General features: G+C 61.2%; 2 protein-coding genes across 9 annotated transcripts in view; one reads left to right on the top strand and one right to left on the bottom strand.

Moving 5' to 3' along the window:
- Nucleotides 1–24,041, bottom strand: part of CE3H7orf50 (chromosome E3 C7orf50 homolog) — a 109,444-nt gene that overhangs the window by 21,983 nt on the left and 63,420 nt on the right. The window lies entirely within an intron of this gene.
- GPR146 (G protein-coupled receptor 146) lies at nt 5,183–22,648 on the top strand. 5 transcript variants are annotated; one of them, XR_007459640.1, is made up of 4 exons: nt 7,073–7,137; nt 7,640–8,493; nt 18,526–21,032; nt 21,485–22,648. XR_007459640.1 is itself a non-coding variant. In XM_049639006.1 (3 exons), the coding sequence occupies exons 2-3, from the start codon at nt 8,482–8,484 to the stop codon at nt 19,534–19,536; spliced, it is 1,023 nt and encodes a 340-aa protein (XP_049494963.1). In that variant the 5' UTR covers nt 5,183–5,585; nt 8,378–8,481; the 3' UTR covers nt 19,537–22,648. The 5 variants fall into 5 exon arrangements, 4 of the variants coding, with proteins under 4 accessions (XP_049494963.1, XP_049494961.1, XP_049494962.1 ...); XM_049639006.1 differs by lacking the exon at nt 7,073–7,137 and adding an exon at nt 5,183–5,585 and having other exon boundaries at nt 8,378–8,493; nt 18,526–22,648; XM_049639004.1 differs by having other exon boundaries at nt 7,041–7,137; nt 8,378–8,493; nt 18,526–22,648.

The raw sequence follows: 24,041 nt of genomic DNA, 5'->3' as shown, positions 1-24,041 counted from the left end.
GGGGGGGAAAGGGGAGGGGGGGGCTGGGGCGGGGGGCCCCCCCGCGAAACCCCCCCCCGGGCGCCCGGGGGGGCCCCCCCCCCCCCCCCCCCCCCCCCCCGCCCCGGCACGGCAGTGCCTTGCGAAGCGGAGCCCCGGGTCTCCTGCCCAGGGGAGTGGGGCTTCACTGGAATTCTGTTAACCGCTGAGTCACCCAACTCCAGGCGGTCGGTCCCTCCCACGACACGGGAGAGGAGGGATCACTTCCCAGCGCGACCACAAAGCCAGCCCTGCCCTGACACCAAAACCAGGCAAAAACAGTACAGGACCAGCAAACTACAGACCCAGATCCCTCACAAATATATGTGCAAAGACCCTAATCAGCAACATATAAGAAGAATCGTACCTCACAACCGAGCGGGGCTTGTTCAGTGAGGGATGCGAGGCCGATTCAACATTCAAGACCCAATCCGTAGAAGCCACCCTATCGACAGGCAAAAAATAAAGTATCACACAAGCATATCAACCGACACAGAAAAAGCGTCTGACAAAATTCAAATGGCAGTAGTGATCTAAATCCTCAAGAAACTACCTGTGGCGGGAAGTCTTGTCCGCTTGATAAATAACGTCCGTGTCCCTCCCTTCCCAAGACCAGGGAAAGGGCACAGAGATCCTCTGGCCGCTGCTAGTGAGTTCTAGCCCGCACGATGAAGCAGGAAAAGGGAATCAAAGGCACGCAGGTTGCAAAAGAAGAAACGCAACGGTCTGTATTTGTAGACGGCACGGTGACCAACACACAAAGCCCAAGGAGCCTACAAGACAACTCCAAGAACTCGTGAATTCGGCAAGATTGCAGGACGAGAGCAATGTGCGTGTGTCCTCTGTGTTTCCGTGACTTGGCAGTCAACACACAGAAACTCAAACTTAAAATCCAGTACCACCTACAACCGCTTCCAAAAAACCCACGGGGTTGTAAACCCAATGACACGCGTACAGGATCTGTGCGCTGAACACGGGAAAGGAAATCAGACGAAAAGAAATCAGAGAACGTCTAAATAAATGGAGACCTACTGTGTTCACGGACCAAACACAGCCCAGTGAGGAGGTCTGTTCTCCACGAGACGAGACGCTGGTTCAATGCAAAAACCCCAGCAAGACTTTCCATGCAGGTATACGAGATGACCCTAAAATTTCCACGGAAAAGAAAAGGGATATTTAGAAAAAGAATATTTAGAGCAATTTTGGAAAAGGGAAATACAGTAGAAGAGTCCCTCTATCCGATTTCCACAATTATCACAGAGCTGCCACCATTAAGACCGTGTGGCGCCGACGGAGGGACAGGCGCACGAGTGAACGGAAGAGAACAGAGAGCCCCAAACCACCTCATCAGCACTTTGAGTTTTGGCAAAGGTGTACAGGTACTTCATTGGAGGAAAGAGTCTCTTCAACGAACGGTCCTGGACGGTCATAGGCAAAAAACAAACCTCGAACCACAGAGGATGAACAGGTGGCAGGCACTCGGCGTCCTATCTCACACGCGCCTGTCAGAAGGGTCCACGACGTCGTGGCCGCCAGCGTGGACACGGAGCAGCGGGAATCTCCTGCCCCGCCCGTGGCAACGCGACCCGGTGCAGCCACTTTGCAAGCCGGTTTGGCCGTTTCTGACAAAATGCGCCTTCTCTCACCCTGCCATCCAGTCATCCTGCTCCTTGCTACTTACCGAAAGGAACTGAGAAGTTACGTGCACACCAAAACCTGCACCCAGACGTTTACGGCAGCTTTGTTCACAACCGCCCACGTTTGGAAACAACCATGTTCTTCAGCAGGCGAGTGCGTAAACAGACCGTGCACCGTCCAGGCAAAGGAGTGTCGTTCGGCACTGAAAACCGAGCCGTCGAGCCATGAAGAGGCAGGGAGTAGCCTTCAGTGCGTGTTACTGAGTGAAGGAAGCCAGTCTGAAAAGGTTTCCTGCTGATGACTCCAACTCTAGGATGTTCTGGAAAAGGCAAAACTGTGGAGACGGTAACACACCGGTGGGCGCTGGGGGTTGTGTGGGCGGAGGCCAGGGATGAACGGGCAGGCCACGGAGGAATTTTCCAGCAGGGAGACTACTCTGTAGGACGCTGGAACGGTGGACACCCGTCCTCGACGTAAGCAGACAAACAACCCAGTTAGAAAATGGGGAAGAACTCGGGGACGTGCCACCAGAGGGCTATGGGTGGCAAAGCGCGGGACGCGGTGCGTGCCGTCACCAGGCATCAGGGCAGACAAGGCATCAGAGCAGGAGGAGGCCGCTCCACTCCCACCGGCGAGGAGGGCAGCTCAGACCAGCAGCGACAGCGCCCCGCGTGGACCTCACACACGGCTGGGAGGAACGCACAACTGCTACAGCCGCCCTGGAAAACAGTTTGGTTGGTTCTTTTTTTTTCATGGGTATTTTTGACACACAGAGCACGAGCAGGGGAGGGACAGAGAGAGGGAGACGCAGAATCCCAAGGAGGCTCCAGCTCCGAGCTGTCAGCACAAAGCCCGACGTGGGGCTCAAACCCAAGGACCGTGAGATCATGACCTGAGCCGAAGTCGGACGGTTGACCCACGAAGCCGCCCAGGCGCCCCTTGGCAGGTTCTTAAACCGCACATGCACATAGCACGTGACCCAGCAACTGGGACCTGAAAACTTACTTCCACACAAAATCCTGTCACAACCGCTCAGCAGCTTTACCTGGAATAGTGCCAAACTGGCCTCCGACTGAACGACGGGGCACAAACTCTGGACCGCGGACTGCCGCGTGGAAGTAAAAGGGACGTCCGTTGATGGACAACACCAGCTTGAATCTCAGGACGTTAGGATCAGGAAAAGAGCCAGTCCCCAAAAGACACACACTGAGTGGCTCCGAGTATATAACATCCTCAAAAGGACATGATTACAGAGCAGATCCGCGGTTGCCAGGAAGAGGGAGGGGTGGTGTGACGGGGCAGCAGGGGTGGGGGGGGGGGGGGCGCTCGGTGTCTGGATTAGGCGGTGTAGGTGGGACACGCAATGTTTTGTGTAGAGTCGTGTAAAACATAGCAAGTGGGTGAAAGGTGCAAGCGACCGCTCCCTGCTATTTTTGCAACTTCCTGGGAATCTGTAATTATTTAAAAATAAAAAGCCAAAAGGGAGAGAGTGCACTCCAGAACAGAAACCGAACCTAAAACAGCAACGTCTGTGCCTCTAGTCTGGAGGGACTGGGTGTGGCTTGGACCAGGCGGCCCCACAGGAGCTCGTACAGCCCAAGCCAGGAGTGAGGGGACCCTGCCTGGCTCAGTGCTCGCCCAGCTCCAGGCCTGGACAGAGGCCCCGCGGCCAAGCCCCCGGCCCCTCTGTCACGAGGGGGAACGGACGGGCTTGGACAGGCCGCGCCGGGGGAAGCAAGCAGGACAGTCACCCGGTCTTTTCGGAAGCCCCAGGGCTGGCAGGACACTGGCACGTCGCTGGCCGGATCCGGGGGCTGGGGTCCTTTGCTGTTGTGCAAACAGCAGCCCTCTGGCTTCAGCAGACAGCAGGCGGGGCCTAACGGGCAGGTGGGCGGGGGCGGGGGCGGGGGCGGGGGTGGGGGTGGAGCTGACACCCAGGGGTGCTGTTCAAAGTGCGCCCACTCCTGTTCTGTGCAGGAAGTGCTTCCATACGCACTATTTTTAACACTGGTGAAAGGCTTGGGAGGAGAAAAGGCAAACGGCATCAAGATTCCTCCGTGCACCCACCGACCCCCGCAGGGGCTCAGCGCCCACAGTCTGCACACCCACCAGGCCCCTTCCCGGGCCGAGGCTGGGACGTGGGGGGTGGGGGGCCGTCCCGGGGAGCCCTGCGGAGACCTGCGAGCCCGCGGAGCTGCGCCCAGGCCCGGCCCACGGGCAGCGGCACATTCTTTGTTTGGCCCCCTCTTTCGGAAATTTTACAGGAGATTCGAACACGCACAGAAGACCGTACACTGAATCCTCGCGCCTCCCCCTCCTGCCCTCGCCTCGGGCCCCTGCCTCGCCCCAAGCAAAGCCCGGGCGTCCCATCCAGCCTCAGCGTGTACTTCTGACCCCTCAGCACAGAGCTCCATCGTGCCCCAGGCCACTGAGGAGAGGAGCCCCAGGCTGGGCACCTGCCTGGAGGCAGGAGGAAGGAGGTTTCTCTCGGCAGCAGCCCAGCCAGTGAGAAGCCGCCCTCTGGCCTCCTCCGAGGGGCTCTCGTCCTGAGCAGCGCCCCCCCCCCTTCCTTCTATTCTCAGACGCACTTGGGGGTCACCACGGTTTGCCCGTGGTAAGTGCGATTCCTTTGCCATTCTGGAATACAGAACGAACTACTATTCTGGTAAGATAACGGGCGGTTCTGTTTTTAGGGCTAATGTCACACGTGTGTGTGTTCAGTGTAAGATACGCAAAAAATCATAGAAAGAACACATGCAGAACGACACAGAACAGCTTCTTCTGAGAAAACAGAGTGTCTTTACTAACCCCATTATGTGGAAGCTGAATCGTGAGCTCTTCTGCTAAAATTGTGGCAGGAACGTTTGATCAGATGAAACACCAAGTTGGGCTCTGACTCTGGGGGCACGTGAGCCTGTGGGGAGGACACACAAACCGCCGTCCCGGGCTCTGCGCCGGCCGCACGCCTCCCGCCTACACCACTGGCCTTTCCAGGCTGGGTCTCTCTCACCACGCCCTCCACGCTCCTTATCAGAGTCCACAGTTCGAGGGAGCCCTGAAGAACATTAACTCCGTCAACAGAGCCACGAAGAAGTCCAGATATAGAACCTTTCTCTAAACCAGACTCACAAGAACTAGCAAGTTACTCCGAACATTCCTTGTCCCTGATCGACACATCACCTAGGACCAAATATCCAGTGTAAGCACATAATTATGAGAGAAGGGGCATCTCCAAAAGGAAGCTGGCCCTGCCTTTTCAGCCAAGGCAGCTGTAACCCTCCACATCATCGTCTCCAGCCACCTCCCCCGCCCCCCCCCAGAGAATGACCACATGCAAACAAACTCTGGGTAGCAGAGTCCCCTCAGTGTGGAATGCAGCCCAGCCCATCTTGTCTGCTGCCACTCCAGTCACCAGGAATACTCGCCAAGTCTCCAGAATGTGGTGAGCAAAGGGCCATTGTGATGTTTCTATAATCCATGGAGAGGCGGCCCCGTGACCTCAGCAAAACACTGGGCTGCGGCCTCCCTCTTCGCTGCAGAGCGCCGTGCACAATTAGGGCACCGGCCTTGTGACCACAGGGAGAGCGGCTGCAGAAGCACAGCCCTGGGGCCCCGGGGGCACACAGCCCCTGCTCCTCAGGAACCCACACCGGCAGTCGGGGGACGGCTAACTCCGTGTGGTTTTCGAAAACGGACGCCTGAGCGTGAGACGGTCAGAAACCCAGGAGGAATCAGGTCACGCTCGCACACCAACTCCGTCCGCCCAGGACGGTGGTGCTGTCGCCACAGACATCCGGCTCTGGCACAGGAATCGGCCAGAACAGTCAGGGAGCAGCTGCCAACAAGGCACAAAGCTGTCGCCCTCGGAGGGAGATTTACGTGAGCCAGCTAGAGAGTGCTAGAAGGTGCAGACCTTGGCTCAGCTGCAGGTGCGTGGCCCTGACACATGCACGGACACTGTGCTGTCCTTCCTGGCCCCGCTGGCATTCCTGGCAGAGGCCTTCTTCGCAGAGAAGGCAGTGTGGGTGACCTGACGCTAAGTGGCTTAGGTGGCACTACATGTCAGCTCTCCCCAGTTGCCAACAGCTGCAGAACATCCTGTCCTGTGGGCAGACTGCGTTATACCTGGCGTCCCGGGGACTGTGACCAGGAATTCTGCCAAGGCCACTCATACGAGGGAGATAACGTTTACTTGGGTGCATTGGTAAGAGAACTCATCTGGGTTCACATCCTGACCCCACCAGGGGCTGTGTGACCTTGGGCAGGTTCCTTAAGTTTTCTGAGCCTCAGTGCCACTTAAAATGGGAATCCTGCATTGCACTGCTGCTAAAACACATTTTCTCTCTCATTTCAACACCTTTAAAAACAGGATGCTTCTTATAACCGGCAGTGTCAGAACTTAATTGTGGCAAGTTGTTTTCTTTTTAGTGGTTCATAAGACAACGGCACGCGTAGCACTAATGATGTCTTAAGAGCTGATAAAACGTGGAAGTAAAAACCTTCCAAGGCTGTTCTGAGGGCCTAGGGCAGGAGCTGGCAAAGAGGGGTCTCTCCAGCTGTCTGAGCTGAGTGCTGGATGACCGTGGCTGGTCTAGGCGTTGAGGGACGCGTGGCCCGCTGTCAGGCGGCTCTCTGCTATAAACCCACTTCTGGCGTTGGGCGGAGAAGCAAGGTGAGGCAATGACGACAGGGCCAAGCGGGCGGTGGGGTCCACAAGTGACCTGGACTCTGCTCTGCCCTTTTACCACAGGGAGTCTGGTCCCCCAGCTGACCCCAACTTCCGTCTCTAATCCGTGGTCAGGAAGCTGAGCTGTGGGGCGGGCGGGCCCGGGGTGGAGCCCTGAGCAAGCAGGCGGCACTGGGATGCTGCCTCTACCGCTCTCCCGTTCAACCCCCGGTCACACCACGGATCTTCATTAAATTAGAAGGCGCTAAGGTACTAATTACAGCAAAGTAAACCTCCTTGTTCTTTAAACTCTCCCGACTTTTAATCGTGACCACAGCTACGAAATTAATGCGGCTGCAGACGGTACACCGTGTCTTCCCGTGGCCGGCTCGGTTGGCAAATTCCGACGACCAGAAGCAAGGGGTGAATTTGGAGACAGCAGGCGCGCTTTGGGGAGGTGCAGGTGCGCCTGGAAGGACCAGATTACAGCCTTCGGAGGGAGGGGGGGCGCTGTCCCCTGCAGATTAGAGCGCGTTCTGACTCGGCGGTACGACCAGCACCAGCGCTTTGAGGGAGCGCATGGCAGCGCCCGGGGTTCGCGTCCCGCACCCGGCTGACCTCGGGTCACAGGACGTGCTCCGCCCCGCCCCCGCCCCGCGCGGCGGGAGTGCGGCGCGAGCCCGGGGGGCGGGGCGGGGCCGGCCGGGGGCGGGGCGGGCGGCGGTCACGTGTGTACACAGGCCCGCGCGGCGTGCGCGCCTTGAGCCCCGCCGCCTCGGAGCCCGGAGCTGCCCGCCCCGCGGCCCAGCGAGCCGGTGAGTGGGCGCCCAACGCGGGGTCGAGCGGCGGGCACGCTCGGGGGCGCGGCCCGCGCGGACAGCGAGCCCCGGGCTGTGGCGGCCCCGCACGGCCGGTGCTCCGCTGGGACTTTCGGGTGCCTCGGCCCCGCCCTGGCGCTGTCCTCTTGGGGCGGGGAGGGGGGGGTTGCCGTCCTCTGGGGGGGCTGGGGGCGCCGTCTCCCAGGGGTTTGGGGGCACCGTCCCCTTGTGGGGTGGAGGCGTTGTTCCCCAGAGGTTTGGGGGCACCGGTCCACTTGCGGGCGGGGTGGGGGCGCTGTCCCCAGCCTGGGGCAGCCTTCCCGCTGAGCTAACCGGGCAGCCGCCCTGCGGTCATTAACCTGTGGAGGGTTCCTCCTGTGTCCTGCGGGGAGGGGGAGGGGGAGGGGGAGGGGGAGGGGGGAGGGGGTGAGAGGGAAAGGAGGCTGACGGCTGACCGTGCTTATAGCTTCCCCTCTCTTTGTGATTACACAATTTTTAGTAAGTTCTGGAACTACGTCTGAGTGCAGTTATCAAGTCTGTTGCTGGCTGTCTCGGACACTTGCTGAAAACGTGACTCCCCTGGGTATGGAAAGGCTCCCGCAAAACTTCCTAGGAAGGCATTGGCCCCCAGCCTTTGAACACCCACCTGCTCTGCGGGCAGCAAGCGCTGCCACGGACACCTCAGCTCTGGTCTCGAGGCTGGGCCTCGTCTCTTGGGGGGGGCCTGAGGGAGCCTGCGCGTTTGATGTCCCCTGACCGGAGGGGCCCCCCTCTGAGATCTCCCAGCTTTAAGCTGAGCAGCCGGCGGAGCGGGAGGCTGGAAGCCGGTTTCACAGACCTCTGCAAACACGAGAGTAGGACTAAAATGGCTCCGACCCCGTTCCCAGGCTGCTCGTGCACGGTGACCAGATCCTCCACTGTCCCCACCGGGCCTAGCTGGGGCACGGCTGGGAGCGAACAGAGGCGCTATTAATAATTGCGCACAGCGTACAGCCCCCGTCCGTGGCCCGCGGCAGAGCTCCTAAAGGAACTGCTGTGGGGCCCGGCTCTCCAGACCAGAACCTCTGCCATCTCCCCGAACGAAGCAGGCCTCTCGATACCTAGCTTCTAAAACCTGGAGCTCGTATTTGGGGAGTGCTCACCGGGCCCCTCGACACAGGAAGCTGGGCCAGAGCAGAAAGCCCGTGGCCCGGGGCCACACGCCGCTCTCTGACCATGCGGTGTCCTGCCTCTCCAGTCAGGATGGAAACACCCAGGGGATAGAGGGACGCGGCTCGAGGCCAGGACGTAACTGTCAGCGTTGACCTGGCGTTCCCGCAAGTCAGAGCGCATGGTAGGTTGATGGAAGCCAAGGTACGTCCACCTGATGTGGGTCACGTGGGCTGTGGGCTGTGAAGACTGTGCCTATTACATAACGAGAGAGTGACATCCTTGCCGAGATCGCTGTTGGGAAATCCGCTTGTTTGATTTACAGGTGGGAAGAGGGCTGTGCTGCCTCCGGGGGCCGGGGGAGGGGGGGTCCTGGGGCTGCCGCACCCGTCCACGGCCCTGGGATGTCATTTGGAATCCTGAGAAAACAGCCGCCGCCTGGCCTTTAAGGAGCCAACCACATAGCAGGGCCACGTCTTGGGGGCTGCTAGCAGGCGGGTGGGGGGTGAGCCCCTCCACGTTAGTGCGCGTGACAAAACCGTGCTCCTTCTTCCTTAAACGGTGTTTCCTGGTTATTTCCTCTTGCCTGCTGCTGGCTCAAAGCCTAAAGCCACTTGTATAAGTGGGCAGCGTCAGGCCGCGTGTGCCCACGGGGGTCTCAGGCCTAGGACCCAAATTACCACCTGGGCATCAAAGAGCGGAGAGGACTCAGTCTAGATAAGAAAAAAGGCTGGTTTTCCCTCTAACTGGAGATGCCAAGACACCAAGCACTTGGCAAGATGCCAAGCACCACTGGGGAGCAGAGTCCTGTCCCCTGGGGGCCCCATGTGCAAGCACAACGTCCTGGAGTAGCAGGACAGGGTGAAATGGGCCAGGTGTCCTGTGTGTCCCCCAGCAGGCCTGGCCTGGTCCCCTTCCTCCCATACATGCCGGGGGAGGGGGGGGCGTGCCCAAGGGCTTCCCAGTTTTAATTAGAACCCAGCACACCAGGAAGCAACTCTGAGAACAGACAGCCAGCTGGTTGCTCCCTCGGAAATGACTGCAGGTGGTGATCAGATGAGGGGCTCTGAGCAACCCCCCCCCCCCCCAGGTAAGAGCACACCTAGTTAATAGCTAGGGGAGGTCGGGAACCCAGATGGGGTGCCAGGCCTGCCCAGAGTCTGAAATGGGAGACTTGGTCTGTTCTCAGGCCTTTGAATTTCTGAGCGAGTCTCTGTGTTTCCCCCTGGCCTGGGGTACCTGGAAGGAGCATGAGCCACAAACCAAGTCAGGGAACAAAAGAGCCCAAGTAACTAGTGCTCCCATAGACAAAAGAGTGTGTGTCCCATCTCCTTCCAGGGAAAGGAAGCCTGTGGCCTGTACAGGCGCCCCGCTGGCCCGGACCGGGCGGCCTGGTCTCAGCCCCCCACAGCCCTTCCTGAGCTGGCAGACAAGCCTGCTCTCTTCCAGGGAGAGGGAGGCGGCTCTTTGTTTATGCATCTCAGCCAGGTTGCCTGGCCCACTCACTGCTCTGCAATTGAGAACAGTAAAAAGCAAAAAGCTATAAAATTCAAAACAACCCATCTGTATAAGAACAGCTTCTTATCACACCCCAGGAAGGCGCAGCGTTTGCGATAGGAATCAGTATGTACAAGCCCTCTGCATTGAAAACCTATGAAAACATCAGCCTTTCCGGAGTGTCTGGCTCCTGCCAGCTGGATGTTAATTGTAGCTGAAGCCTCTGCCCGTTATTACAAAAGGAAATAAACATTCAGGAGTCATTTTCAAAGCATTCTGATTGTTCTAGAACATTCATCTGAAGTTGAGTCTCACGGTGCACAGCGGGTCTATGTCAAATAGAAACAACCCACAGGACCATCAGCCCGGCCGGGCTGTCCGCCCAAGCAGGGTGCGCTGCCCGGGCCTCGCAGCCCTGTGCCCCCCTCAAGAAGCTCTCCCACTCTCTGCTGTCCCTTCTCCTACATGGGGTTCTGGTGCTCACCTTGGGGAGGAGCCTGTGACCTAATGGTCCTCCTCCCCAGCCAGCCAGCCAGCCAGCCAGACTTCTGGCACAAATCACCCTCCCCCCTGCCGTTCAGAGAGCTTAGAGAGCTCAGAGAGCTCTCAGCAGGACTGGCTGGGGGGTGGGGACAGCAGTCAGGGAGGGCTCCCCGGGGCGTTGATGCCAAAATAAAACTTCAGGAGTGAGTTAGCACTTCACAAAGGAACGGAGAATCGAGGAAAGGCAGTCTAGGCAAGGGACCAGTGTGTGCATACAGCAGTGGACAAGGGACGAGGGAAGCTGTGTTCACCCCCGCCCGGCCCCGGCAGGGGGTGGGGGGGCAGGTGCCCGGCCCAGATGGGCCCCACACCAGAGGACAGGATTTCCAGATAACAAAGCAAGGAAACCAGGTAAGGTTTTAGAGAGACCGGCTCAGCTACCTTTCAACGGCGTGACTCCTCTTTGCTGGTTTTTCACGTCTGCCGGGTCTGTGCGCGTGCAGGCAGGGTTCCCAGCAGGCGTGACCCCTGCCCATCCCTGCAGCAGCCCAGCCACCCCCCACCCATGCTGCCTGGACCCACTCCTGGCCCCGGTCTGCACGGAGATCACTGTGTGCCTCAGCCAAGCGCATTCCCATTGCTTACAGACGTGCTGTTTTGACGGGCTGGTTTATACCATCATGCGGTCTTTGAAAAGGCACAGAAAGCAAGCCGCCCATGTCTTGCCTCAAAATGCTTCTAACAGGCCGCCTGACCGGCGGGTGGGCCTTGCCAGCAGTGAAGAGGAGGGCCAGTCGCTGCGGAGAGGCCTCTCCGGCGTCGTCCTAAGGGAGGGCTGGAAAAGAACGGACCAGAGCCGTCCTGCATCCCAGCTTGTCTGCACGCCGTGAGCGCACGCGAGGGAAGCACACGCTTACTTATGCCCCAGTTGAATGTGAGCGCAACACCAGGAAAATCGCCGCGTGTCACCAAAGCCCTAACCCAGCCCGCAGAGCCTGTGAACTCGCTCCTGTCCCCCGACAGCCCCGCTGGGCCTGCGACTGGTGGTCACGTGCTCACACCTCCCTCCCGGTGGGTTTCCTCTCGCCGTGTCTCAGGTGACCGATTCGGAGCACAGGTTCACGCACTAGCGTTCTGGGCACCCAGCGCGCCTGGGGAGGAGGGTGCGGGCTCAGATCCTCCTCGTCCCCACACTGGGGACTCACCCTGGCCCACCCGGTCTCGCTCCACGTACCTGAGCTCCTAATCTGGGGAAACTGAGGCAGCACAGAACCTGTGTAACGGGCACCACACGGCGGGTGAGCAGAGCCTCACCCCGGAGGCTCCACAGGGCTGTCCTGAGAGCTCACTGAGCCAGGTCACGGGCACTAACTGAGCCCCCTCTGCAAGGCGCAAGTCTCTGCGTAAGTGGCCTCCTGTACCGTGGAGGTCCCGCTGCAAAGTCTCCCGTGCGGGACAGGAGTTGGCCAGGGCAGTGACTGAAAGCAGAGGCATTGAGGACCGGTGCTCTCCTGCCTCAGGCACCCTACCTGCAGCCCCGCCGTGCTGTCCCCGTCTGTCCCCCTCCGTCACCCAGGCCCGGCCACCACCCCTGCTGCTCTGGACGCTAGGCCACCACTGCCACAGGGGCTGCACCTGCTCTCGCAGCAGGGCCTCGCGGTTGTCTGCAGAGGGACCCCTGCAGAGGCGGCATGTTCAGGGCCTACGGGCCGCCAGGCCAGCGCCAGACCCCCATTCCCCCCGTCAGGGCCTCCAGGTCTGTGAGTCGCTTGGCCTTGTCCAGCTGCTCGTGCCCCAGGTGGGGGACAGACAGCCCTTGGACACTCATGTGCTGAGCTGGCAGTCCAGCCAAAGAACCTCCCGACCCAGCACAGGGGGGCCCTCGGCTCGAGGGCGACCCCCCCACGTGACCAGGAGCAGCCGGGACACCTCCTGGGCCTGGAAATGGCAAGTCCAGGAAAGCACCTTCGTGAAAAATAATTATTGAAGCCCAGAGGTGGTCTTGGAAGTAAATGGCTTTTCTTTTCTACCTGAGAGCATTTGTAGTAAATGACTGTCACCCAGCTGAGGACACACAGGCCTCTGTAGGGGATGCAGGGAGACAGAGGGCTCCGGAAACTAAGTCCCTAGAAACGCTCAGAGACCTGCACGCCCGGTGGCCTCTCACTCCATCCTCCACAAGCGCTAGTCAGGCCTCCCCTGCCCTGCCAGGGGTGGCTACCGTATTACTCTGAGAGGCTGGCCCGAGGTCACCCCGTGAGCCCGCAGAGAGGCCCGGATGGCAAAGCCGTGGCACCAAGTCCACAAACGGAATGCCAGCTTTGACCAAGAAACCTTGCCCTTGTGGACCTCGGCCTCGCTCTCCTCTATGGGTCCCAGAGGCGACCCCTCCACGCTGGAGCGTCGAGCACAGCCTTGTTCCCTCCGAAGGGTTCCCGCCGCACAGCCAGCCTCGTGCAGGGGTGCCCCCTCAGCCTCCGGGTCCTCTCAGGTTTTTCTGGACGAACAGGCCATTTGTGACCTCTCGCCCCTCTGGGATGCGCAGCCAAGCCGCCGAAGGGTTCGCGGTAATGGTCCAAGTCGGCTGAGGGCTCACCCCGGGCGGGGGGCTTCGTGCAGCCATCTCTCAGGCCAGTCCCGGCGCCTGCTTCCACCAGGCAGCTTCCTCCGCCCTCCCCCACCTCGGTCACCTGTCGACTGGCCCCACAGGCCTGGATCCGTGCTGCCCCGAAGCCCTTTGAAGAGGCCTGGGAAGGGGAGTGGCCACTGGAGAGGCCAGCCCGGTCCTTATGGTGCGGAGGCTTTCTTCTGAGTGTGATTAGAGAACGAAACACGCAGAAAGCTCTCGGAGAGAGAGAGGGTATGTGAGTCACCTTTACAGGAAAAGCCAGAATGAACTCATAACCTGGTCTTGGACAGCCACGAGCAGGTCGCTGGCCTGGAGAGCGCCTCCCTTTTGCCGCCCGGCCCAGATACTGGCGCACAGCACTCCTGCAGCCCCCGCCCTGCGCTGGCCTGTCACCACCGAGGCCCGCTTCCGGACCAGCAGAGGGTGGGGGCCCGGCGGTCCTGCTGCGCCCATTCCTGCCAACGTGCCGGGGGCGGCCTGGCTTTGTGCACCCAGGCCGGCTGGCGGTCTGGGCTCACGACGCCGCAGAGAAGCGCAGACCCATCTCGGCGGGGGTCTTGAGGATGCGTGGAGATCTGGGGTGGGATGGGGGGGGGGGGGGGCTCTCGGAAGATGTTCGCAGCTTTTCGTGTGCTTCTCGGCTCCGGTGGCGTGAGGTCGGGAAGGGGCTCCGACCTGGAACACCCACCCTGGGAGGAGGGGAGAGGTTCGGGGACGGACCCAGCGCTCAGCTGCGGTGAAACGGTGGGCTGGCAGGAGCGGTGGCTCACGGGGGGCCCTGGGTGCCGGTCCGTGGGCACAGCCATCGCCGTGGGTGCAGACAGGGCACCTGGATGGACATGATGGGGTGTCAGTCCTGAAGGAATCTTGGAAGAGGCTTTGGGAGGCTAGAGGCAGGGCCAGCAGAGGCAGAGTGGCACCGAGGGAGTGGGGGCGGGAAGGACACAGCAGGCCAGGCGTCTCTGCCAATGGACCCTTCCGGAAAGGGCTCTAAAGCGTGTGGAAAAGGAGGGCAGGCACAAGGGGCCAGGGAGGCAGCGGGGAGCTCCGGCAAGAAAGGGCCCAGGGGTCCTAGTGGGGAGGTGTGGTGACAGGACCGGCCTGTTTGGAGAGCCAGCCTGGATGAGGGGCCCACTGGGGTCCCCGCTGACCCTGACACCGTCGGCTGAGGGGCTGCGGCAGGTGGCAGGGCCTGGAAGTTGGGATTGTCAATCCTGCCGTTTGGGGAGAACGTGGCAGGTTTCCAAATGAAAACGGGTGGAGAGTGGAGCGCAGGCCCGCTCGGCCCTGGAGAGGCCGCCTCCCCGCCGGCTGTGCCCCAAGTTCCTCTTTCGCCGAAGGAAGTGAACCGAGAACGGGCGAGCTGGAAAGGTGGTCTGAGGGCTGCGCGGGAGGGCGGGAGCCAAACCATTGTTCCCAGGTTGGCCTGCTTCCCGGGCAGCCTGAGGGGAAGTCTCTGTTCCCGGGTTCCTGGACTTGCAAAACCAGAGTGCACAAAAGGGAAGTGGGGTCACCGCAAGGAACCGGGGACCAGAGGAAGGCAGGGCCGGGAAGGGGTCGGGCGTGGGGGCGTCCGCGGGCTCCCAGGTGCGGAGCGGCGGGCAGCGGCCCCGAGGAACGGCACCGGGGCCGGGCCCTGACCGGGCGGCACCCCCCCCCCCCCCCCACCACCACGGTCTCCACAACGTCTATGCTGTGACGAGCGCCACCGGCTCCAAGACCTGAGAGTGTTTCTCTCACTGGCCCGTCCTGCTCGTTCTCACCGCCCACGACACGCGGCAGTTCTGGCCTCCTGAGCGCGTCCACCGTGCCACGTGCCCACACCCCGGGCTCGGCTGGCTCTGCCAGCCGTGCTCCCCGGGACCCACGTTCTGTCTGCACAGGGCGCGGGCGAGCCCATCTCGAGGCAGGCGCTTGGCCGTCCGGGAGCCTCCGTGACGGTGGCACCCTCCGCCTCCCCCACTCCCCCCCAAAGACAGGGACGAGCTTCGGCAAAGGCCAGACAGACGGCCCCGTTTGTGACACAAGGCGGCTCCTCACCGCTGGCCTCCCCGGAGGATTGCCGGAGGATTGAGGAGGATTGCCGCAGCGCCCCCTCCGACAAGCGAGCTGGGGCCACACGAGCACGTGAACTAGGAAGGAGGCTCTCGACAGACCGCGTTCCGGCTGAGGCTTTCCCAAGAACGGAGCCGTCCTCAGCCCAGCGCGGCGGCCCGCCAGCGGCCCTTCCTGCGGCCCCACGGGGCAGCCGTGGGCAGTCAGGGCCGCGGCTCTGACCCCGCGGCCGGGAGGCTCCAGGCCGGCTGTGTTCCACGGCGACGTCGAGAAGACACCCGCCCTTCTTCCTGCCGGTCCCGAGCCTGGCCCTCAGCCACCGCTGCCCGCTTCGGAGAGCTCTCGGGGCCACGCCCCGGGGCAGGCGGCCACGGCCCCTCTCCATGGTGACTGGGTAACTCTCAGGGAGGCCCGCGTTCCGCCCTTAGTGGCCGCCCAGCTTCCTCGCAGAGGGAAAAAAGGAACTCGTCCGTGCACACGCCCAGCACCCCGAGTGTCCGGGGCGGCCACGTGGGCTCCAGACGAGCCTCATCGCACCGGCCCCGCCACCCGGTGCGGGCCGGGGGCGCGGGGGGGGGGGGGGGGAGGACGCGGGCGCTCCCGAAACCGGAGCGGCAGGGCAGGAGCCTGATCCGACGGTGCCGGCCCTTCCAGGCACAACCCTCATTCCGTGAAACCGGCTGTAAACAGAGCTGGGGAGGGGCCGCCGTGCCTGCCAAGGGAGGCAGAGACCGAGTGATTTACTGGAGGAAAACAAGTGTGCGTCCACACTGGGCACCGAGCGCACACACGCGCCCGCGCAGGAAGCCAGCGCTGCACGGCTGCGGCTGATAAGCTCCCGGGGGTGGGGTGGGGTGGGGTGGGGGTGGGGGGCAGAGAAACAGGATCCTCTCGGCGTCCTTGGCTGCTCACAGACGGGGTCTGCGGTCCAGGCGCACAGAAACGTGGGGCTCGGGATAAAGGTAAGCAGCCTGCGCCGAAGGCTCCGCTGTGGCTGCACCGGGGACAGGCGGCCGGGAGGGGCTGGGCCGGGGGGGACGCCCTGAATGGTGAGTGCCGAGTGTCCCCCACCCCCCCCACCCCACCACACCTGAACCGGGAGGGAAGGACGGGCTCGTCACACCACGAGCGCGAATCCTGGGGTCCCGGCCTGGGCGCCGAGCGCGAGCCCGCCTTTCTCGCTAGCAACTACCCCGTGGGAGTTCAACGCCGGTCTTAAAGATGGCGGAAGGCCCTTCCTTTTGTGGGGCTGCGGCTCCACATCTCGGTCTCCTTACGAGGAGGAAGGCCGGTACACGAGAGTAGGTGCGACACCTCGGGCAGACCCCACGGGCCCTGGGGGAGGAGGTGAGCCAGGCAGGGCCAGACCAGAGGGGGTCTGCCTGTGGGCTGACCACGGCTGAGACGGATGCACTGGGATGTGAAACATCTAGTGGCCACAAGAACGCGCGGTGTTTCCTGGGGACTCGAGGCCTGTGAAGTCCGGTGGAGAAGCTCTCCACAGCCACGGGCCCCCGTCCGCTGTCCCCCGGTTATGGTCAGAGCCATGGTTCGGCGTGCAGGAGCCCAGAACAGAGAGGAGACCGCACTTAAACATCCACAGCCAGCTCCGGATGAGTTCAGGAAGGAGAGTGGAAACCAGCCGTGTAATCAGCTAAAAGATGACACAAAAAGGACCCCCCCACCACCCAGCTTTGGGAGACCAAAGCTTCCTGAGGAACCACAGGTGTTCCAGGAACATGCCAGCAGCCCAGTGCTCCCGCTGCACCCCAGGATCCGGTTCCTGGGGTGCAGGGTGCCCACCAGGGCCAGAAGCTGAGGAGCGCGGTCTAGATTTAGGGACCCAACCCATGCTGTGGATTACAGCGAACACTTCTAAAAGTGATGTAATCAGCACGTGTGGGCAGAATCCAGCCAGCCCGGCGCCCGGCAATGGCCCGACCCCGAGCATCACTCCGGTCTGACGGGCTGCTGGGCGGCATTCACGAGAATTACAAAACACTCCCACCGACTCGATGTCCCTGAACGGGAGCTCACGCACCGACTGCCCACCTGCCCATCATAGCCGATGCAGGCGCACTCCTGTTGTGGGGACCCCCAACCTCCCTTTACTTCCTGGTTAACCCCCTGACGCCCCACTGGCTCACTGCCTCGGGGGAAATCAGCAGGTAGATGTCTGTGTTCACCGCCTGATCCCCACCCGACCCCCACGCCAGGCTCCAGCCTGCAGTGAAGCGGCAGGTGTGGGCAGGGCCTGGCCCCCGAGCCCCTTCAGGGGCTGGGGTCCGGCACCAACAGCAACAGGGCTGGCAGAACCCTCGGCCCCTACGCCCAGGAAACAAACGTGCACTCTGCACGCGTTCGCCCGAGACGATTTCTTATTCTCAGAGCAGGAGATCAGGATGGGCCGAAATTCATTTTGCACGGAAGGTGTTCCTCCAAAGGACCGTGACGCGTGAAGAGTGTGCTCTTTCCTCACGTGTGGGTCCTCCCGGCCAGCCGCACACCCACGCCTCCCGTGTGCTAGACCACGGGCCACTGGTTTGCACTCCGGCGGGGAGGGGGGGCAGGGGGGCGCAGCACAAGGTTCCCTCCGAGGGAACCCCATCACCGGGGCCCCGTGGTGGCCCAGTGGACGCCAAGGCGTGAGCCTCTCACCCACGGTGGCCACCCCCACTTCCGCACTCCTCCTCAGGTGGGGCTCCCACCGCCTGGCTTAGCGCCTCCTGCTCTCCCAGCTGCGTTCAGGGCGCACCTGTCACCTGCCAGCCTGTGCAGCTGCCCGCGACCTGCTCCCACGTGTGCACCCACACCCGCTCTCGGGGACAGAGGCGCAGCGTGCTGGTGCAGCCCAGGTGGCAGGAGAGACGGGGCGGGTCTCTGGCCACCAGACCGCAGACACAGGTGTGGAGGGCGGGCGGACGCACAATTCCCACACACGCCGGGAAGGGTCCGGGCAGGGCTGTGGTGGCCTGCTGTTCCCACCCAGGAGGCTGTGGAGGGTCACCCTGTCGTGGGAAGGCCCATACGCATCACGGCCCTGCGTGCCGCGCCACGGGCACCTGTCCTTCTAAAACCCCTTTCAGTAAAGAGGCTGAAAAGGAGGTGGTCACGGGGCTCGCTTAAAGCCACTGGGTGGTGGGGGGCTGGACAGGAGCCCAGGACTGGGGGTGGGGAGCCCTGCAGGGTGTCCCCGCATGGTGGAGAGAAGCCAGGACGGGAGGCAGCGTGAAGGCTGCCTGAAGCGGCTTCCCCGGCGGGATCTCGGGCGCATCATCCAGTGCTCAGATTTCTCTAGAAACGGGCTCGGGGAGGCTCGTCGTGGCCGTCAGGGTCACGGCAGCATCGTGACCTTGCGGGCCCAGCTCAGGACCTAGGGCAGCCACGGACAGCGACTTGGCTCTCCCAGAACACGCACGCTCGGGACAGAGTTTTTCTGGAAGGGCCCGCAGTCTCTAGCCCTTGCCCTGCTAGCTTAAGGGGCGAGGCTTCCTTCGGGCACCACCTCCGCATCTCTGAGGGGCTGGCGGGGCCCGGGGCTCTGGCTAACCTTCCGCTGCTTTCTCCCGCAGCCCGCCGTCATGTGGAGCTGCGGCCCGCTCAACGGCACGGGCGGCGTGGAGGACCAGCCGCTGTGCCAGCACATGCATCTGGTCCTGTCCGTCTTCTCCCTGCTCTACCTGGTGGCCGGCGTCCCCGTCGGCCTGGGCTACAACGCCCTGCTCGTCCTGGTCAACCTGCACGACCAGAGCAGCATGACCATGCCTGACGTCTACTTCGTCAACATGGCCGTGGCGGGCCTGGTGCTCAGCGCCCTGGCGCCCGTGCACCTGCTGGGCCCCACCGCCTCCGGGTGGGCCCTGTGGGGCTTCGGCAGCGAGGCCCACGTCACGCTGCTGGTGCTGTTCAACGTCTCCTCCCTGGTGACCATGTACTCCACGGCCCTGCTCAGCCTCGACTGCTACATCGAGCGGGCGCTGCCGCGCACCTACATGTCCAGCGTCTACAACACGCGACACGTGTGCGGCTTCGTCTGGGGCGGGGCCCTGCTCACCAGCTTCTCCTCCCTGCTCTTCTACGTCTGCAGCCACGTGGCCGCCAGGATCGTCGAGTGTTCCAAGATGCGGGACGCGCAGGCCGCGGACGCCATCATGGTGTTCATCGGCTACGTGGTCCCCGCCCTGGCCGTGCTCTACGCGCTCGCGCTCCTCTCGAGGATCCGGAAGGAGGACACGCCGCTCGACCAGGACGCGGGGAGGCTGGACCCCTCGGTGCACAGGCTCCTGGTGGCCACCGTGTGCACGCAGTTCGGGCTCTGGACGCCTCACTACCTGACCCTCCTGGGGCACACGCTGCTGGCCTTGCGGGGGAGGCCCGTCGACAGGCACCACCTGGGGATCCTGCTCTTCGCTAAGGACCTGGCGAGATTCCTGGCCTTCTCCAGCAGCTCCGTGGTGCCGCTCCTTTACCGCTACATCAACAGAAACTTCCCCGGCAAACTCCGGCGGCTGATAAAGAAAATGCACTGCGGGCGCCAGAGCTGCTCCCCGGACCAAGCAGGGGTACAGCAGGTGATGGCGTAGAGCCGGCGGCTGGGGTCGCGGTCGCTCGCTGAGCGCGGGTCCTGGGGCCGCCACCAGTGCCCCGGGTGGGGTCATCGGACGGGCAGTCAACAGCGTACTTCCCGGAGGCACGGTCCGGGCCCCCTCCTGGGAGACAGGCGACCGACACTTGACCTGGACGCACAGCACTTTGTCACTGCCCGCTCTGTCACGCTCTTCCCCAGGACGTCACTGAGGCCGGGACCCAGAACAGCACGAGGCGTGTTCTCTCCAAGTTTTCCGCTTCCAGACAGGCCGCTCTTAGGCCAAGGCCTCGCGGTCCAAGGCGGGAGGGGCCTGGCGTGAAAAACAGCTGCCTGCCCACCTGCTTCGGGCGGACGCGCTGCTCGGTCGTGCGGGGCCACACCCGCATTAGCGTCCTCAGCCTGGCCGCCTCCACCCTGGGTCTCTGAACGAAGTCAGGAGAATCCAAATCCAGTGTTTGTATTCTGTGCCGGCAAAATACCCGATTCTGTCTCTTTACTTGCGCTTATAAAGAGATTCGACAGAAGTCACCAAAGCCTGAAAGCGAAGGAAGCAACACGAAGGGCGCTCCCGTGGGACGGACGGGCGGGCTCCTGCTACCGCAGGGTCGTGCTGGGTGGGGTGAGGCGGGGAGAGGCGCGTGCCGTGCCACGCACACGGGCAGCGTGCAAATGCTTCAGAAGGACAGGGCCAGCAGTGTGGCTGGTCTTAGGCGGAGGGCCCTTAACTGGTACCCCTGCTGCCCTCCCAGGTGGCCTCAGCTAACCGTCTTCAGTAGAAGCCAGCTCCCCAAAGTGTGCACAAAACCCCACGCTAGTAGTAAACCGAAGAGAGGAAAGCTTCCAACCTAACACAGAAGCTGGGAGGGACCGCCTGGGGAGACACAGGCCTGCAAGGCGGAGCCCGGTCTGGCACCGGGGCAGAGCGTGGGGCCACCACTGCCACCTTGCACCCGACAACAGCCTGCTTCGCCAGACGCGGCGCGTGCCTGGATCCTTCCGCGCCGCGTCCCGTAAACACCTGCTCTAAAACCGTGGCAGTAGAAGCCCCCTGCTCTCCTCGACACCATCCGCTCACCTGCACCCCGACGTCACGACGCACCACAGGCCTGCAGCCCCCTAACTGCACCTCTGAAACCCACAAAGCTCTAAAAACAGGAAGATTTGTTTGTCAAGTTTGCGGCACATTCCCTTGGTAGCAAACCTTGAGCTGAAGGGGTAGGAGAGCGCTTTTCTGAGGAAAGACGAGTGTGAATGTGATTGCGGGGCACGGGCCCGGCCCCACAGGGCCCCGTAACACGCAGCACACACAGCATGTTAACCGTGTGCGCGCAAACGCAGAGAACAGGTGGACGTAGGTCGTTTGCCAAAAGCAGCCGGAAGGATGCACACGCCGTAAGATCTCATTCGTACGTCACCCTACGCTTTCCTGCGGGGTTACGGTGACGGGGAGCGGCTGGGGCTGGCAGCTTGGGAACTCCAACCCGCGTTTAGGTTTGTGCATCCAAAAATGTGTTGCTTTCTGTCGCTGCTCAGCAATACACTGTATTTATTTATTTATTTGTTTATTTTTCCCTTCTGACTCCCTTCACCCGTTTCTCCTCCCTGCCCCGGCAACCACCAATCCATGCTGTTTCCGTGGCCTTGGTTGTTTTTCTTACAGATCTCCTGTACCACTGAGATCATGTTCTACTCTTCTTTGACTTATCTCACTTAGCACAGTGCTCTCCAGGTCCGTCCGTGTTGTCGCAAATGGCCAGATTTCATTTCTGTTTATGGCTAATAATCCGCGGTGCATGTACCCGCCCCCCCCCCTTCTTCTTCATCCACTTGTCCGTCAAGGGACACTCAGCTGCTTCTGTGTCTGGTCTGTTGTGAATAACGCTGCAGTGAACGTGGGGGTGCAGACACCATTCTGACTCAGTGCTTTTGTTTCCTTTGGGTAGATACCCAGAAGTGCGATCACTGGATAAGTAGACCCGCTTTTGACTTCTGAGGCACGTCTGTACTGTTTTCACAGTGGCTGCAGCAGTGCGCATCCCCACCAGCGGTGCACGAGGACCCCTTTCCCGTACTCCCTCGCCAGCGCTCAGTGTCCTCTTGGTGGCGGCACCCTAGCAGGCGTGAGGAGCACCCACTGGGGTTCTGACGCGCTCCTCTGACGAGTGCCGCTGAGCACGTTCTCACATACACGTTGGCCGTCTGCGTTCTTTGCAGAAATGTCTGTTCTCATCCTTTGTGATCACATTTTATTTCGCTACTGGGTTGTGGGAGTGCTTTATGTATTTTGGAGATTAGTCCCTTATCAGAGATATTAACATACTAACTTTTGAGAACCTGAAAACTTAATTCTGACACATCTGAGCCGAGGATGGCAGAGTGTGGCTCTGCGTTTTGCCACATTCCATTCAGGGAAATCGCTCCATTTGGCCCTGGTCTCTCGGGAGATTTAGCCCATGACTTGGTTGCCATTATGTTTCTGTCTGCAGAATATATCCCCTCCGGGATGATGCGATGACTGAGTTCAGAGTCTGCCTGTGCAGAAGCATGAAAATACACTGGACACCAGGGTCCTGGTCTTACTCGCCCCTGGTAGCTGTGAAATTCTGGACAGGTGGGGCCTAATCTACTTCCTGGCCAGTAAATCAGGGGCAGAATTAGAGAAGTTTCTGGGTTGCCTCTGTCCGTGAATGTGCTATTTCTACTGAAGGGCGCAGCGCCCCTCTGCTGCAGGGTTTCCCCCAGTCCTGAAAGTCTCAGACCCGACCCCCTCCGCTCCTCAAGCTGTGGGCTGCACGGCGGGGGGTCCCGTGGCCCCGGCTCCACTGGGGAACTCTCGTGTTGGCCGAGCGAACGGCGGGTTGCAGCGTGCCCGGCACTGCAGCCGTGGGGCCTCTGACCTCACACGCACCTGCTACCACGGAGTCTCAGTCCTCGTCCTCTCACGGCGGGTGGGCGGGGCTGGGGCCAGGGTCAGTCCCAGGTCCACCACACACGGGCAGGCTCTTGGGTCAGGAAGCCAGCACTGTTCTTAGGGGACACGGGACCCAGCGAGTGGGCTGGTTTGGGGTGGCAGTGCTATTTCAAATAAAAAGACCCTTTTCCTCGCTCATCTGTTCTGCTCTTTGCTCTAGAAAGAGCTCCTAGGAGAAGAGGGAGATCCCAAGGGCACAGAGCCGAGAGCCAAGTGGGTCTCCGCCCACAGCCCCGGAGTCCCTCACCCCAGCTGGGCTCCCCCGAACAGAAAAGGGACCGAAAATCACGGTCTTGTTTTCACTTTCCCAGTGGCTTTGGTTGCAACCTGGCTTGTTTCTGGTGGCCTCCGGAGGCCTGAGCGGGTCCCACCCGTGCCGGTGACAGAGGGCCCCCGGGGACGGGTGGCAGGCTGGGCGTCTCACGGAGACCCGTCCGCTTTCGCGGCATCCCCGGGTCTCACAGCTCGACTGGCCTCTGTGCTCTTCTCCCCACTGGGGACGCCTCCGCCACCAGCCCCATGTGCTTCCCACATGGCTTTTGTCCATCCACAGGCACCTGGGCTGGATCCGGGGCGACTGGACGCTGCCTCCAGCGCTCCTGCCACGTGGCCCAAGACATGGAAAGAATTCTGAGCTGAGAGAAGAATGAGGAGTCGGTCGGGAAAGGCTCCAGTAGACTGTGAACGTGATCCGACGTGTTACACGTGTATTTTTTTAACTCACCCATCTCGATGTCTCCCAGTGGAAGTCTATGTTCCAAGGCCCTTAATTTTGTTATCAGTCCCTCGTATTATACTTTTTAAGTTAATCTCAATTTTGCTAATCACGACAACTCATCTACCTTGTCGTGCTTATTTAAGATTCCAGAAGGTGAATTTAATTTTAGGTTTGCTTCACGAAGGTTATAAAATTTATCACGGGAAACCAGATCTCCTGCTAATTGTGGCAGATGCATCGGTAAGACAGACCCCCAGGCCTTCATGGAAAGCACGTGATAAAGGGTAAACCTGGAGAAAATGATTAAGAAGCTAAATTACGAGTGAAGTGCTTGGATTTAAAGTCAGCTGGAAAACTGGGGGAATTTTTCATTTCTCATCTGTTGCGTCTCTTCCAGAGGTTGTACCGTTTGCCTCGAGTTCTACGTAAATCACGAAGAAGATCCTGCTGAAGAAAAACCCACACGTTTGAAGACTTAAGTCACTTGACACAAATCACCCACCTTCGCAATTCTCAAAATGTGTATTTCCAGGGGTGTATGACGTGTAGCAGAAACTGGCACGGGACTTAGCCTATTTCCCCTGGTGACACGGGGCCCGCCACTTTTCGTTACTCCTCTGCTGCAGTGGCACAGCAGCAGCGTGTACCTGCACGCTCCCTCGGGCAGGGCGGGGCGCACCCCGCACCCCGTGAAGACAGCCCCCCAAGTCTGGCAAACGTTCTTTCCCGAGAACAGACGTTTGACAACTGCTGACGCGTCCCGAGGGCCGAGGACAGAACTGAGTGGCCCCAGCGGCTCCGTGTGGGAGGG

The sequence above is a fragment of the Panthera uncia genome, chromosome E3 (genome assembly GCF_023721935.1).
Source record: "Panthera uncia isolate 11264 chromosome E3, Puncia_PCG_1.0, whole genome shotgun sequence".
In the NCBI taxonomy this organism is placed as follows: Eukaryota; Metazoa; Chordata; class Mammalia; order Carnivora; family Felidae; genus Panthera; species Panthera uncia.
The sequence above is the reverse complement of the archived record's forward strand: the minus strand, read 5'-3'. Positions and strand labels throughout refer to the sequence as shown.